Source organism: Staurois parvus, unplaced genomic scaffold, assembly GCF_062004578.1.
Source record: "Staurois parvus isolate SC_StPar_1 unplaced genomic scaffold, SC_StPar_1.0 ptg002905l, whole genome shotgun sequence".
NCBI lineage: Eukaryota > Metazoa > Chordata > Amphibia > Anura > Ranidae > Staurois > Staurois parvus.
In genome coordinates, this window is record NW_028320701.1 from 76,932 (window position 1) to 94,151 (window position 17,220).

General features: G+C 47.3%; 1 protein-coding gene across 1 annotated transcript in view; it reads left to right on the forward strand.

Moving 5' to 3' along the window:
- Positions 1-17,220, forward strand: part of LOC149428942 (syntaxin-binding protein 5-like) — a gene marked incomplete at its 3' end in the record, with an annotated part of 129,434 nt that overhangs the window by 73,601 nt on the left and 38,613 nt on the right. The window contains exons 9-10 of the mRNA XM_089666910.1: positions 2,220-2,398; positions 14,881-15,006. Coding sequence (XP_089523036.1) covers positions 2,220-2,398; positions 14,881-15,006 — 305 coding nt within the window. The remainder of the gene's footprint in view (positions 1-2,219; positions 2,399-14,880; positions 15,007-17,220) is intronic.

Genomic DNA, 17,220 nt, shown 5'->3' on the forward strand with positions numbered 1-17,220 from the left:
ATTTAGACAGGAGCCAATTCACCTACCAGCATGTCTTTGGAGTGTGGGAGGAAACCAGAGTACCCGGAGGAAACCCACACAGGCACAGGGAGAACATGCAAACTCCAGGCAGGCGGTGCCGTGGTTGGGATTTGAACCAACGACCCCAGGCGGAAGTGCTAACCATTTAGCTGCTGTGCTTCCATAGATGAGCTCAGTAGTCTGCTGCTGATGTCACAGGCTGGGGGAGGGACCTAACCTGTAAGTGGGCTTTCACTGCAGCAGAGAACAATTGGCCAGACGGGGCTCTGCTGTGTGGCAGGGTTGTATAAATCTCAGGACTGGCTAAAAATCCTATGGCAGGAAAGTAACTGTCTTTTATGTATTTTATCCGGATATTTAACTGTTTGGCAGGAGTTCAGCTTTAAAGTACTGCAGGGGGAAAAAGGGCGGCTTACAGAGGCATTGCCCAGAGGCACAGTTGCAATGATGAATATATAGTATATAACAGGGGTCTCCAAACTCTGGCCTGTGGGCAGGGGCACTGCCCGAGGGCTCGGGGTCAGTAGGGGGCCCCAAGAGATGCCCCTGATACCTTTCATAGGCTTTTTTGGGTGTGGTTTGAGTGTTGGCGAGGACACAGGGGCCCCATGATTTCCTATTGCCCGGGGGGCCCCATGAGTTTTCAGTCCGCCCCGCCTGTGGGCCACATCCAGTCTGCTACAGGATTTTATCCAGCCTGCAGCTAGGGCAGTGGCATATCCTCAATGTGCACAGATTGAGGATGAAGGTATGTAGAGGCTGCATGTGGTCTCTGCTTCAACATCCCCCCCCCCGTGTAAAGAGGGACTCTCGTGACTGTGATGTAAGGGGGATTCTGATGGGGACCCTGATGAAGGGGGCAATCTGATGGGAACCCTGATTTAAGGAGGGACTCTCATGGGGACTCTGATGGGGACACTGATGTAGGGGGGTGCTCTGATGGGGACCCAGATGAAGGGGGCAATCTGATGGGAACCCTAATTTAAGGAGGGACTCTCATGGGGACCCTGATGTAAGGGGGAATCTGATGGGGACCTTGGTGTAGGGTGGCACTCTGATGGGGACCCTGATGTAGGACGTCACTATGATGGGGACCCTGATGTAAGAGGGAACTCTGATGGAGACTCTGATGTAAGGGTAGACTATGATGGGGTCCCTGATGTAGGGGGGCACTTCGATGGGAACCCTGATGTAGGGCGGCACTTTGATGGGGACCCTGATGTAGGGGGGCACTCTGATGGGGACCCTGATGTAGGGGGGCACTCTGATGGGGACCCTGATGTAAGAGGGGACTCTGATGGAGACTCTAAGGTAAGGGTAGACTATGATGGGGACCCTGATGTAGGGGGGCACTCCAATGGGGAACCTGATGTAGGGCGGCACTCTGATGGGGACCCTGATGTAGGGGGGCACTCCAATGGGGACCCTGATATAGGGCCAGGGGTGTATTTACCACAAGGCAAACAAGACATTTGCCTAGGGTGGCATTTTTCAGGGGGGGCAGCACTGCCCCTCGGAAGAAAGGATGGAAGAAGGGACTCGCGTGGCATGGGGACCTGCTGGGTTCCGAGAGAGGCTGCGGGTTTCATGATGGTGTATGCACAGCCCGACTCTGGGCCCGGGGATTTCCGAAGCTGTGAAGGTGAGTGTCTTTCTCTCTCTCTCGCCATGGGGGATGGTGGCTGGTGCATGGGGGGCAGTGTTAGTTGGAGGCAGGGGTGTTGTTGGTCAATGTCAGGCTCTCTCTGCGGGGGGTGCTGATTTTTGTGTTGCCTAGGGCAGCACAAAACCTAAATACACCACTGTGTAGGGCGGCACTTTGATGGGATGTAGGGGGGCACTCCGATGGGGACCCTGATGTAGGGGGGGCACTCCGATGGGGACCCTGATGTAGGGCGGCACTCTTGATGGTGACCCTGATGTAAGGGTAGACTCTGATGGGGACTCTGATATAAGGGGGACTCTAATGGGAAGCCTAATGTAAAGGCAGACTCTGGTGTAAGGGGGGACTCTGATGTAAAGGGGACTCTAGTGGAATTTTCTTTCCGCCCATGAATATTTGTAAAATACTTGATGTGGCCCTCATAGTGAAAAGTTTGGTACGAGTATAAATATATATATATGGTATATATATGGTCTTATATGTTACTATAATGTTCCTTTTTTGCTGTGTTACTTATATTTCTGTCCTCTTTAAGTCCCTAGAAGTACGACTGCAGTGCGAGATTGAGGACATCATGACCCCTGACCCGGACAGTGTCCTTCCTTTCCCTGAACCCACGTCCCAGCCTCTGTCCATGAAGAGCAGAATGTTGGCTGGCAGCGCCAATACTGTCACTAGTGAGGGGCCCCTAAAGGACAGTATACCGTGCCTGAGGTGAGAGTCACTCCTACAGTCACTCAGAAAGTTCTCTCCTTGCCTTCTTGTGATCTTTACAGTTATTTTAAAAATTCAAGATGTACTGAGATTCCACATTAATGCAACCAAACTACAACAGCAAACTTTACTATTTCGAACCTGTTACTGCTCAGGTATGCAAGGGAAAAAGGAAAGCAACAACCTCTGCTCACCGAGGTATACAAGATGATTTGTAAAAGAAAAGAAGGAAGGCGTAAAGAATAGAAAGCAGAGAAGTTGGCGAGTGGAGATGCTCAGGAAAGTGAAACAAGGATCTGACTTCTCAGCCCAGACGGGGTTTTTAGGCTCCAATCCTGTACAGTTGTCATTTAGGACCTCCCAAATATAAACATTTTACATTTTAAGGCCCCTTTCACAAGAAGGGTCCGATTGGGTCCGCCTGTCAGTTGTTCAGGCAGACCTGTTTGGACCTTCCATTCACCCTTATAGACAGGTGGGTGTAAACGGACTTGTGTCTGTTTACACCTGCCTACCTCCAATCCAATCTGGTCTGTAACGGAACTGACCCAGACTGCGCTTGAGTACTTCCGTTATAATACCGCTTCCCCATCTGAACACCGACCACGGACACCACAGCCGACCATACAAGACTAGACGGGACCAGGCTTGAAGTAAACCAGGAGTAGACTATTTTATTTGAACACAGATACAAGATATATACACTCAGGGGGCAATCCCCCCTCCCTGCATAATGACACAGGGGGGGGGGCAATCTACATTTAGTAACAAGAGACACATCAGGAGGGAGGGCTGCTGGAGACACCCCCCCCACTAAGCTAATACACATAAACACATACATCCCATAATAGTTTGCTCCCAAGCAAGACACACAATAGAACAATGGGATGCAAACACATAACATTAAACAATCAACAACCCCCACCCCAATATTAGGACAGATCACCCTGTACCCTTAACAGGCACAGGGTGACTTACACATAAGAGGGATATGGGGACTCTCTCCAAAGTGAGCTTTGTTCCATGGGCCCCCCACCCAATGTGACTCCCGTCACACCACCATTTAGTGAAGGTTGGTATAGAGCAGACTTTCTCAACCTTTTCAACACATAGGAACCCTTGAAATAACTTTCTGGTGAAGAATAGACGACACCAGGCTTGAAGTAAACCAGGAGGTAGACTAGTTTATTTGAACACAGATACAAGATATATACACTCAGTGGACAGCCCCCCCCCCCGCATAATGACACAGGGCGGGGCAATCTACATTTAGTAACAAGAGACACACAGGTATTCAAACTTCACACCAGCAGACAGTCGCATCAGGAGGGAGGGCTGCTGGAGACAGCCCCCACCAAGCCAATACACATAAACACATACATCCCATAATAGTTTGCTCCCAAGCAAGACACACAATAGAAAAATGGGATTCAACCATATGGCATTACGCAATCAACAACCCCCCACCCCAATATTAGGACAGATCTCCCTGTACCCCTAACAGGCACAGGGTGACTTACACATAAGAGGGATATGGGGAGCTGACACAGGGGTCTCCCCACCTCTCCAAAGTGAGCTGCGTTCCATGGGCCCCCACCCACAGTGACTAACATCACATGGTCTGCTAAAAAGAAAAAAAATGGAAGGGGATCCATCCCCCTCCGTCTAGGTCGATCAGATTGGAGGGCAGTAGGGTGTAAATGGACATGCCCATAGAGCAATGCATAGTGCATAAACTGAGTGGACATGGACCCGTCATCCACCCGCTCTGCTCCGATATAAATTATATAAATTTCATTTGTGTTGCATGACCACGCAATTGTCAGTAAGCCTGGGTTCACACTGATGCGGTGCGGAAGTCGCAGCGGTTTCTGTGCGAATTCCAGGCCGCATCATAATCGCACCCCGTTCATGCGAACCGCTGCAGGCGTGTATGTTAAGATATCAACGCCCCGAAATCGGTCCGCAAAACGCGGTGCGATGTGCAGAATCGGATCGCATGGGTGTCAATACCCATGCGATCCGATTCTAGAGCGGACCAAAAAAAAAGGGTCCTGCACCTTTTTGGTGCGGATGCTCCAATATGACTCCAATCGCACCGCACACAATTCGCATGTGATTTGCACAGGAATGCGGTGCGGTTCCTGAGTGAATCACATTCGATGCACCGCACAGGTGAGAACCCGGGCTTAAAGTAGTGCCGTATAGCCAAACATGGCCTGGTCAGGAAAGGGGTGTACATTTTCTGGAGGGCAAGTGGTATAAAAAAAAAAAAAAAGGTAAATAAAAACCAGCACTTTCATATACAGAGTGAAGAGGAGGGAACTTTATGAAGAGGGTTAAGATTCGCTTTAAGTACAGAAGGTACTCACACGTCTGTGTCCATCACATATTCCAAAATGAAGATTATTTCTCATTTCAGGACAGTGAGTGGGAACATGCAAATCATTGCTTTATTCCCCAGCAGTCAGATGCACGTCCATAACCGTTATGGTGCAAATATAGCCCAATAGAGCCATTTATTCCAAATTGTACTTACAAATACATGGTTACATAGTTAGTCTGGCTGAAAAAAGACAAAAGTCCATTCAGTTCAACCATAAAAAAAAAAAAGTTATAATCCTACATATACAGTTGATCCAGAGGAAGGCAAAAAAACCCAGCAAAGCATGAACTAATTTGCTCCTGTAGGGAAAAACATTCCTTCCTGATCCCCCGAGAGGCAATCGGATATTCCCTGGATCAACTTTCCCTATAAATGTTATATCCAGTTATATTCTGTGTATCCAAGAAAGGATCCAGGACTTTCCTACAGCAATCCACTGAGCTGGCCACAACCAACTCTGGAGGGAGTCTATTCCACATTCTCACCGCTCTTACTGTGAAGAAACCTTTCCGTGTTTGGAGATTACATTTCTTTTCCTCCAGACGTAAAGAGCGCCCCCTTGTCCTCTGTGATGACCTCAGGGGGAATAACTCTACACCGAGTTCACGATATGAACCACTGATGTATTATACATGGAGATCATATCCCCCCTTATGTATTATACATGGAGATCATATCCCCCCTTATGTATTATACATGGAGATCATATCCCCCCTTATGTATTATACATGGAGATCATATCCCCCCCTTATGTATTATACATGGAGATCATATCCCCCTTATGTATTATACATGGAGATCATATCCCCCTTATGTATTATACATGGAGATCATATCCCCCCTTATGTATTATACATGGAGATCATATCCCCCCTTTATGTATTATACATGGAGATCATATCCATCCTTATGTATTATACATGGAGATCATATCCCCCTTATGTATTATACATGGAGATCATATCCCCCCTTATGTATTATACATGGAGATCATATCCCCCCTTATGTATTATACATGGAGATCATATCCCCCCTTATGTATTATACATGGAGATCATATCCCCCCTTTATGTATTATACATGGTGATCATATCCCCCCTTATGTATTATACATGGAGATCATATCCCCCCTTATGTATCATACATGGAGATCATATCCCCCCTTATGTATTATACATGGAGATCATATCCCCCCTTATGTATTATACATGGAGATCATATCCCCCCTTTATGTATTATACATGGAGATCATATCCCCCCTTATGTATTATACATGGAGATCATATCCCCCCTTATGTATTATACATGGAGATCATATCCCCCCCTTATGTATTATACATGGTGATCATATCCCCCCTTATGTATTATACATGGAGATCATATCCCCCATTATGTATTATACATGGAGATCATATCCCCCTTATGTATTATACATGGAGATCATATCCCCCCCCTTATGTATTATACACGGAGATCATGTCCCCCCTTATGTATTATACATGGAGTTCCTATCCCCCCTTATGTATTATACATGGAGTTCCTATCCCCCTTATGTATTATACATGGAGTTCCTATCCCCCCTTATGTATTATACGTGGAGTTCATATCCCCCTTATGTATTATACGTGGAGATCATATCCCCCCTTATGTATTATACGTGGAGATCATATCCCCCCTTATGTATTATACGTGGAGATCATATCCCCCCTTATGTATTATACATGGAGATCATATCCCCTTATGTATTATACATGGAGATCATATCCCCCTTATGTATTATACACGGAGATCATATCCCCCTTATGTATTATACACGGAGATCATATCCCCCCTTATGTATTATACATGGAGATCATATCCCCCCTTATGTATTATACATGGAGATCATATCCCCCCTTATGTATTATACATGGTGATCATATCCCCCCTTATGTATTATACATGGAGATCATATCCCCCCTTATGTATTATACATGGAGATCATATCCCCCCTTATGTATTATACATGGAGATCATATCCCCCTTATGTATTATACACGGAGATCATATCCCCCCTTATATATTATACATGGAGATCATATCCCCCCCTTATGTATTATACATGGAGATCATATCACCCTTATGTATTATACATGGAGATCATATCACCCTTATGTATTATACATGGAGATCATATCCCCCCCTTATGTATTATACATGGAGATCATATCCCCCCTTATTTATTATACATGGAGATCATATCCCCCCTTATTTATTATACATGGAGATCATATCCCCCCTTATGTATTATACATGGAGTTCCTATCCCCCCTTATTTATTATACATGGAGATCATATCCCCCCTTATTTATTATACATGGAGATCATATCCCCCCTTATGTATTATACATGGAGTTCCTATCCCCCCTTATGTATTATACATGGAGATCATATCCCCCCCTTATGTATTATACATGGAGATCATATCCCCCCCTTATGTATTATACATAGAGATCATATCCCCCCTTATGTATTATACATGGAGATCATATCCCCCTTATCTATTATACATGGTGATCATATCCCCCCTTATGTATTATACATGGAGATCATATCCCCCCTTATGTATTATACATGGAGATCATATCCCCCTTATGTATTATACATGGAGATCATATCCCCCCTTATGTATTATACATGGAGATCATATCCCCCCTTATGTATTATACCTGGAGATCATATCCCCCCCCTTATGTATTATACATGGAGATCATATCCCCCCTTATGTATTATACATGGAGATCATATCCCCCCCTTATGTATTATACATGGAGATCATATCCCCCTTATGTATTATACATGGAGATCATATCCCCCCTTATGTATTATACATGGTGATCATATCCCCCTTATGTATTATACATGGAGATCATATCCCCCCCTTATGTATTATACATGGAGATCATATCCCCCTTATGTATTATACATGGAGATCATATCCCCCCCTTATGTATTATACATGGAGATCATATCCCCCTTATGTATTATACATGGAGATCATATCCCCCCCTTATGTATTATACATGGAGATCATATCCCCCCCTTATGTATTATACATGGAGATCATATCCCCCCTTATGTATTATACATGGAGATCATATCCCCCCCTTATGTATTATACATGGTGATCATATCCCCCCTTATGTATTATACATGGAGATCATATCCCCCCCTTATGTATTATACATGATTATCATATCCCCCCTTATGTATTATACATGGAGATCATATCCCCCCCCCCTTATGTATTATACATGGTGATCATATCCCCCCCCCCCCCTTATGTATTATACATGGTGATCATATCCCCCTTATGTATTATACATGGAGATCATATCCCCCCCTTATGTATTATACATGGAGATCATATCCCCCCCCTTATGTATTATACATGGAGATCATATCCCCCCTTAATCTCCTCTTCCTGGCACACCTGGGCAGCAGCGGGTTAATAGCAGTGCGGTTTGCGGCGGTAGTTTGCGGTCATTGATGCAGAATCACGGTGCCCCTGTTTCTGTAAAGCCTTGAGATCTCCTTTGCTGAGATTACGGTGATTACCCGAGCGAGCGCACACCCCGTACCGCCATGCAGCAGAGTAGCCTAATAACCACATCACACTGGCAGCCAGCAAGCCCTGAAAGCTGTAATTTAATAGTAATTACAGTATTATTTGCAGCGCTTTGCTTACAAAAGACTTAGCGGAGTCATAATTAACTGTGTTTCAGCGCTCCTCAATTTGTTGAAACAACAACTCATTTTGTCTAATTCTAGGTTAGCGAGAGGATTTTTGTGTTCGTTTTTTTTTTTTTTTCCTGCAGAGGTCTGCCCGCTCTCTGATTATTCGAGGTAAAACATCGGCTCAGTTAATGACGCGCTCTCGAGAAAACGAAAAAGGGAGCAAACTCTTTCATGAAGGATTAGCCCTGCCGGGCCTGTTTATGGTTGTCTCACACTCCGGGCAGCTACGGACATATAATAAAAAAAAAAAACGGTGTGATTTATTTATTTATTTCAGGTACTTGTATAGCGCCGTCCATTAACGCAGCACTTAAATATACATATATATTGTACATTCACATCAGTCTCCGCCCCCGAGGAGCGTACAATCTAAGGTCCCTAACTCACATTCATACACATACTAGGGCCAATTTAGACAGCAACCAATTAACCTACCAGCATGTCTTTGGAGTGTGGGAGGAAACCGGAGTACCCGGAGGAAACCCACATAGGCACAGGGAGAACATGCAAACTCCAGGCAGTTGGTGCCGTGGCTGGGATTTGAACCGACAACCCGAGTACTGCCAGGCGGAAGTGCTAACCATTTAGCCACTGTGCTGCCCATGATTTAAGCAGATTGATGCTGCTCTGTTTTCTGATGATCCGTACGATAAATAGTTTATTCAGGAAAGTGTAACTAATTTCTTTTGCCTCGCAGGAACTTTCTGATTCGGTAGAATACACTCCAATTTGACTGTTTTTTGACTCAGCCACCCAACAGCAAATTGTCTTAAAGCTGACTTTTATTTGCCTGATCTGCGCCCATTTTCGTTACATACCTGGGGATGACATTGTGACGGAACGCGGCGTCCGACCCCCGTCCTTCTCACCAACTCGTGACCGAAGGACCAGCCAATCTCGCACAGCGCTGTCATTTGCGTAACAAAGCCACTCTCAGCTGCTCCCTGCACAAAGATTTTCCAGCTCGCGGGACTACAATCTATGTGACAGCAGCCTGAGAGCGATTGTTGCTGGGTCAGGTTAATTACGCAATTAACCCTTCACACTGCCAGCACCGACTTCATAGAGAAGGAGGAAACGCACAAATCTTAGCAGTAACACTATGATATTAATTTAAGCATCTGTAATACACACTGCCACCGCAGACAGGGATATTCAGAGGATTATATATACAGGAGCACTCTTCCAGGGACAGGGATATCAGAGGATTATATATACAGGAGCACTCTTCCAGGGACAGGGATATCAGAGGATTATTACATACAGGAGCACTCTTCCAGGGACAGGGATATCAGAGGATTATTACATACATGAACACTCTTCCAGGGACAGGGACATCAGAGGATTATTGCATACAGGAACACTCTTCCAGGGACAGGAATATCAAAGGATTATTACATACAGGAGCACTCTTCCAGGGAGGTCTCCCCCTTCTCTGTGGCTTGCGGTGGGCAGCTGGCGTGGGTCTCCCCCTTAGCTTAGGGGCTTCCAGAGCGGCAGCTTGCGGAAGCTCCCCCTTATCCTTTGGGGGGGTCTGTGCAGAGTCACCACGAGGGTCCCGCCTCAGCTGGGATCCCTCTGTGGCTTGGCAGCGGAATGGATGATCGGGGAGCCCGGCATCGGTCTCTTAAACCAATGCAGGACGCTTCCCGGTCGTCCTGGCAACGGTGGGCGGGCCGTGGGCGGCGTGCCTCGTTGCTCAGCAACAAGGCACACCCCCCTGGACACAGGTCATGCTCTCGAGAGTGCGGCCTTTGTTCGGCGATATCTGCAAGCGCGGGAACTCATCGTGCCCGCGCTGCGGATGCCGGGGCCGTGCGGCACCAGGAACATCCCCGCGGAAGGGGGGAAGATAGTGAGAGGGTGACAGGAGTCACACCTCTCGACCTCTGTTGCTCGGCTTCAAAGAGCCGCAGCAGGATGAGAGGTGGAGGGGGGTCATTTGGGCAGAGCAAGGGAGGGGGAGAGCAGAACACCTAAAACCATAACATTACTAAAAAGGTCAAAATGGTGCAATTAAAATATTTACAAAAAAAGATGTAGCAAAGATATGAAGAGAGCAATAAAACAACAGAGAAATAAAAGAAAGGAGTTCAGAAGGCAGAATACTTGCAATGTCCTTGGTTTGAGCAGAGCTCAGTTGTCTAAACAAAAGGTTGCCTTGGCTCCCAAATCTCTTAGATGGTTCCTGATTGAGGAGAGCTTTCTTTTCTCCAGGCTGTCAGTTTTTTCTAGCATGTCAAAGGGGTGTCTCCTGAGAACAAATACCAATCATCCAGTTTGGGGATGGGTGTTAGGCGGTAACCAAGGTTATGACCAAATCCCTTACAATTTCATACTAAGGTCAATAACCTTCAATAGGCACAGGTAGCATCCTAGCAACTGGCAGATTAATATTTAGAATTATATTCCAAACGCAAAGATACCAAACGTAGCGTACACTTGTCACCCAGGATAAAAGAGACTGCTTCTACTCTCTTGTAGGTACTAATATAGTCATGTAAGGTCTCGTGTGACTCATATTAAAATGATCCATCCGAATGTATACTTCATATTAATGTTCCCAGTTCCTGCTGAAGTTTATGAATTTGTATGAAAAATGTGGAATGTACATTTTATGGCACGCTCTAGCTCTAATGGCCTAACAGGTCATGACTAACTGAGTTCTTGTTTTACGATCGGGCAGAGGAAAGTGGTTTTTCAAAGAAGATCCCCTGGGACCAGACTAATTAGCGGTTTACAGCCCTAAAGATTATCTATTTGTGTTTTACTTAGGATAAGAGATCCTGTTGACCTCAGTTCAACTTGTAGCTATGCATTCCATTCAAAAGGGAGGAGGGAACATGGCCGAGACCTAACAAGATGGCTGTCATGTACAGCGTCCATGCCTCTATGCGCAAAATCATCACAGACATCATCACTAAGTCTCTGTGTTTCTCTATGCAGTGCAGGCAGATGATATGAGTAATGCCGGCCATACCTGGGTCGAAATTCGACCAATGTTTCGTCCGAAAATCGGACCTAAGAATGTTAAGCCGATTTTTGCTCTGTTAGTGTGTGACGGGAGTCACTTTGGGTGGGGGGCCCATGGAACCCAGCTCACTTTAGAGAGTTGGGGAGACCCCTGTCTCAGCTCCCCATATCCCTCTTATGTGTAAGTCACCCTGTGCCTGTTAGGGGTGCAGGGTGAAATGTCCTGCTATTGTGTAGACATGTGTAGGTGGGGGTTGTTCATTGTTTAATGTCATGTGGTTGTCCCATTGTTCTATTGTGTGTCTTGCTTGGGAGCAAACTATTATGGGATGTATGTGTTTGTGTATTGGCTTGGTGGGAGGTGTCTGATGTGTGTCTCTTGTTACTAAATGTATTGCCCCGCCCTGTGTATATATCTTGTGTCTATGTTAAAATAAAGGAGTCTATTTCCTAAATGATTTTCAAGGGTGGTGTCGGTGGATCTGTGTTCGGACAGGGAAGCGGGAGTCTAACGGAAACACCCTAGTGCATTCGGGTCCGGTTCCATTATATAGTGGGTCAATGACACCGGCCTATTTGTCGTGGTTCCTCCCCTTTTCGGTGATCGGGCGTGTTGGAAAATTTGGGGAAAACTACCGATTTTCGACTCAATGATGATCAAATCGTACGATCGTTTTTCCGAAAAGAATATGCCCATGAGCCGTGACCTGGAAGGAACAGACGTTTCGCCTCTTATATGGGGTGAACTTTATGACTCAGTTGGCTGATTTTCGAAATCATTGATGGCGCCGTGGTATTACCGAGCGAAAGACGTTTACGATCATTCAGAATTCGACCCGTGTATGGCCTGCATAAGGCTTTGGCCGAAATGCGTTAACAAGTTACAGCTGTATCCTGCCATGTAGCCAATAAAGAATTATTGCAATGGATTTTGCTGAGAATATTGTATTGGAGGATTATTGCTATACATATACATCACAGTTCCATATGCAAGCAGTAGGCTGGCTCGTAGGAGGAGTTGTGCAAATATCAAGATGTCCCAATGGGTGGGTGTCAGTTTGGAGGAGTGGGCGTTCCTAAGCAGGCTGCATTTGCATGATGACCGCCCTTGCTGGTGTAGTAGTGATGATGAGCCTCCCATGATTGAAAGAACTGAAATCCAATGAATGAAAGGGGCGGGGCCAGGAACAGTCAGGTGGGGGAAGAAACTGCTAGATCAGGGGTGTCAAACTGGCGGCCCTCCAGCTGTTGTGAAACTACAAGCATGCTTCTGCTTTTGGGAGTCATGCTTGTAACTGTCAATCTTGCAATGCCTCATGGGACTTGTAGTTTGGCAACAGCTGGAGGGCTGCCAATTTGACACCCGTGTGATAGATGATTTTGGATATCCTCCAGCCAGGAAGTTCTGTCTGACTGGCTGCAGCTTCTACTGCACATTGTGAGAAGCTCACAGTGTGCAGTGAAATCAGAGTAAGCCATTTTAGTCCAGGAGAGGAGCCGGTACACCTGTACAAGACTGAAGGGGGAGGGGCCGGTGCACCTGTACAAGACTGAAGGGGAGGAGCCGTACACCTGTACAAGACTGAAGGGGAGGAGCCGTACACCTGTGCAAGACTGAAGGGGAGGAGCCGGTACACCTGTACAAGACTGAAGGGGAGGAGCCGTACACCTGTGCAAGACTGAAGGGGAGGAGCCGGTACACCTCTGCAAGACTGAAGGGGAGGAGCCAGTACACCTGTGCAAGACTGAAGGGGAGGAGCAGGTACACCTGTAAAAGACTGAAGGGGAGGAGCCGGTACACCTGTACAAGACTGAAGGGGAGGAGCCGTACACCTGTGCAAGACTGAAGGGGAGGGGCCGGTACACCTGTGCAAAACTGAAGGGGAGAAGCCGGTGAACCTGTGCAAGACTGAAGGGGAGGAGCCAGTACACCTGTGCAAGACTGAAGGGGAGGAGCCGGTGCACCTGTGCAAAACTGAAGGGGAGAAGCTGGTGAACCTGTGCAAGACTGAAGGGGGAGGAGCCGTACACCTGTGCAAGACTGAAGGGGGAGGAGCCGGTGCACCTGTGCAAGACTGAAGGGGAGGAGCCGGTACACCTGTGCAAAACTGAAGGGGAGAAGCCGGTGAACCTGTGCAAGACTGAAGGGGGAGGAGCCGTACACCTGTGCAAGACTGAAGGGGGAGGAGCCGGTACACCTGTGCAAGACTGAAGGGGAGGAGGCAGTACACCTGTGCAAGACTGAAGGGGGAGGAGCCGGTACACCTGTGCAAGACCGAAGGGGGAGGAGCCGTACACCTGTGCAAGACTGAAGGGGGAGGAGCCAGTACACCTGTGCAAGACTGAAGTGGGAGGAGCCGGTACACCTGTGCAAGACTGAAGGGGGAGGAGCCGGTACACCTGTGCAAGACTGAAGGAAAGCTATAGTTTAAAATGTTAGACCCCCTAAAAATGATATTTTGTATTTGTAGTTGTGTGGTGGGATAGGACATCTCCAGTGCACATTCATTGCAGCGCAGCATATAGTAGCACACCACCGTTCATTGTGGTACTCTGAGTTGATAAAAATGGTGCATTGCCAGCCTATTCATTTGAATGGGTGGCCTAACACAACACACGTTAACACATTAAAAAACATGTTTACGCACGTGCAATAATGCTTTGTACCGGAATGTCAAAGTGTGATTGGGGTTCAAGCCTTTTGTCTCTACCAGCTTTCCTACAAGAACTGTTAGCCACTCAACTAACCATCTGCTAATGACCTTTGGCAACAACTGCAAGCTCAGGAAAGATCAGCCATGCCTGTGTCAGGGTGCCTCATTCTAACCCCCTGGTTCACATATCTGCGGCCGTGCGGGCTGCGTTTTGCATGGGCACAAGAGCCCATTCAGTTGAATGGACTCCCGTGCCCCGTGACTCGCAGGGAAGAAGTCCCTGCACTTCTTTGGAAAATGCAGCCGAGGTTCTCAGTACGGTTGCGTTTTCCAGTGCGGGCGGCGTGTCATTAGAATCAATAGCACCCGCCCGCGGGTCCACATTTCTCTGTGCAGGTGGATTATCGTTGCGGAACCGCAGCGGCACCACCCGCACAAATGTGAACCTAGGGCTAATACATGTTACCAATATGCCACTTTCTCAGTATCCATTCTCATCGACTGCAAATGGCTGCAGCTGCTGAAAGGTGGTCGTGGTCTCCTCCAATATGTAGCAGCTGCTGAAAGGTGGTCGTGGTCTCCTCCAATATGTAGCTGCACAAGCACTGGTGAATGTTGTGCAGCCAGAAAACTTTGTCGCTAATTTGTTATGTAACATGAGTGATGATTGTTTCCTTCTCCTTTCTCTGCAGTGTGAAGAGCAGACCAGTGAGGATGCCCCCGGGGTACCAGGCGGATCTTGTAGTCCAGCTTCTGTGGGTGGATGGAGAGCCTCCACAACAGATCACCAGTCTAGCTGTGAGCTCTGCCTATGGCATGTGAGTACCGACGCTGTTAGGAGCACAGGGAAGAAGGGTGCCTTTGCAGGGATTTCCTCTCACTTCCTGTTTTGGCTATGGATACAGGAAGTGAAGGGAAGTCTCTTCAATGGGATGGCAAAAAAAACAGGGGTTATAACCCTTCCTTGTGCTATTCAAAATGATAAAAAAAATGTGCCTATAGTTCTACTTTTAACTATAACTCTGGTTAAAAAATGTATTTTCTCGTACAGTGGGGCCGTCCTGCACTCTATGGGTTAAGTGCGCCTTTTTTCTAGAGGCTCAGGGTAAAGCTATAATTACCCATTCTTTCCCTCCGGAAAACAGCGCTACCCCATGTTCTGCGGTGGACCGTTCCTGCCGTCTTCACGTCCGGAGCTGGTCTATGGGCATGTGGACGTCAGGAACAGCCCATTTACAAGACCGCTAGCGCACGGGGTACAGGAGCGGCGGGGACCAGTCTTGCACACGGAGGACTGGTGGATTAGGTAAGTATATCTTCAAATATATTAATAATAAAAACGTCCGGTCCGAGCATGTAGGCCCTTTACAAAATATAGAGGGGGTGACTGGGGACAAAGAGAAGGACAATGTATGAAATCCCTACTTCAGCTCTGTGTATACAAGGGAGCATGGGGGGGCTCTTGTCCATAATGGGGGGTGGTACTGACACAGCTCCAGATGATCCACATTGGCTCACAATTGATATGATCCAGAAATATTTAGACAGTATAAAGGTGAATAAAGCCCCTGGACCGGATGGCATACACCCACGGGGCCTTAAAGAATTGAGCTCTGTCATCTCACAGCCATTGGTTCTCATTTTTAGGGCCTCTTTAATGACTGGCACAGTACCACTGGATCAGTGTAAGGCCAATGTGGGGCCAATATTTAAAAAGGGGTCAAAATCTTTACCAAGTAATTACAGACCTGTTAGTGTAACTTCTATAGTTGGGAAGATACTGGAGGTTTTAACAAAAGACCACAAAGAGGAGTTCTTGCTGGAAAAAAATATTTTAAGCAACAGACAGCATGGATTCATGAAAGACAGAAGTTGTCAAACAAATCTGATTTCTTTTTAGGGGGGTGAGCAAAACCTTGGACAGAGGGGTGGCTGTGGAGGTGATATACTTGGACAGAGGGATGGCTGTGGAGGTGTTATACTTGGACAGAGGGGTGGCGGTGGACGTGGTATACTTGGACAGAGGGGTGGCGGTGGATGTGGTATACTTGGACAGAGGGGTGGCGGTGGACGTGGTATACTTGGACAGAGGGGTGGCTGTGGAGGTGATATACTTGGACAGAGGGGTGGCGGTGGACGTGGTATACTTGGACAGAGGGGTGGCGGTGGACGTGGTATACTTGGACAGAGGGGTGGCGGTGGACGTGGTATACTTGGACAGAGGGGTGGCAGTGGACGTGGTATACTTGGACAGAGGGGTGGCAGTGGACGTGGTATACTTGGACAGAGGGGTGGCTGTGGGGGTGATATACTTGGACAGAGGGGTGGCAGTGGGGGTGATATACTTGGACAGAGGGGTGGCTGTGGGGGTGATATACTTGGACAGAGGGCTGGCGGTGGACGTGGTATACTTGGACAGAGGGATGGTGGTGGACGTGGTATACTTGGACAGAGGGGTGGCGGTGGGTGTGGTATAGTTGGACAGAGGGGTGGTGGTGGGCGTGGTATACTTGGACAGAGGGGTGGCGGTGGGTGTGGTATAGTTGGACAGAGGGGTGGCGGTGGGCGTGGTATACTTGGACAGAGGGATGGTGGTGGACGTGGTATACTTGGACAGAGGGGTGGCGGTGGGTGTGGTATAGTTGGACAGAGGGGTGGTGGTGGGCGTGGTATAGTTGGACAGAGGGGTGGCGGTGGGCGTGGTATACTTGGATTTTGCAAAAGCGTTTGACACAGTTCCCCACACACGGCTAATGTGTCAGGTAAAGTCTATGGGCTGGAAATATCTGTATGTAAATGGATAGAAAACTGGCTAAAAGATCGTATTCAGAGAGTAGTGGTTAATGATTCATACACTGAATGGTCTAGGGGTGACAGTGGTGTACCCCAAGGTTCAGTGTTATTAGTGGGGTACCCCAAGGTTTAGTGTTATTAGTGGGGGGTACCCCAGGGTTCAGTGTTGGGACCCTTACTTTTTAATACATTTATAAACAATATCGGGTCTGAGATTATTAATCCCTTCTCAGTCTTTG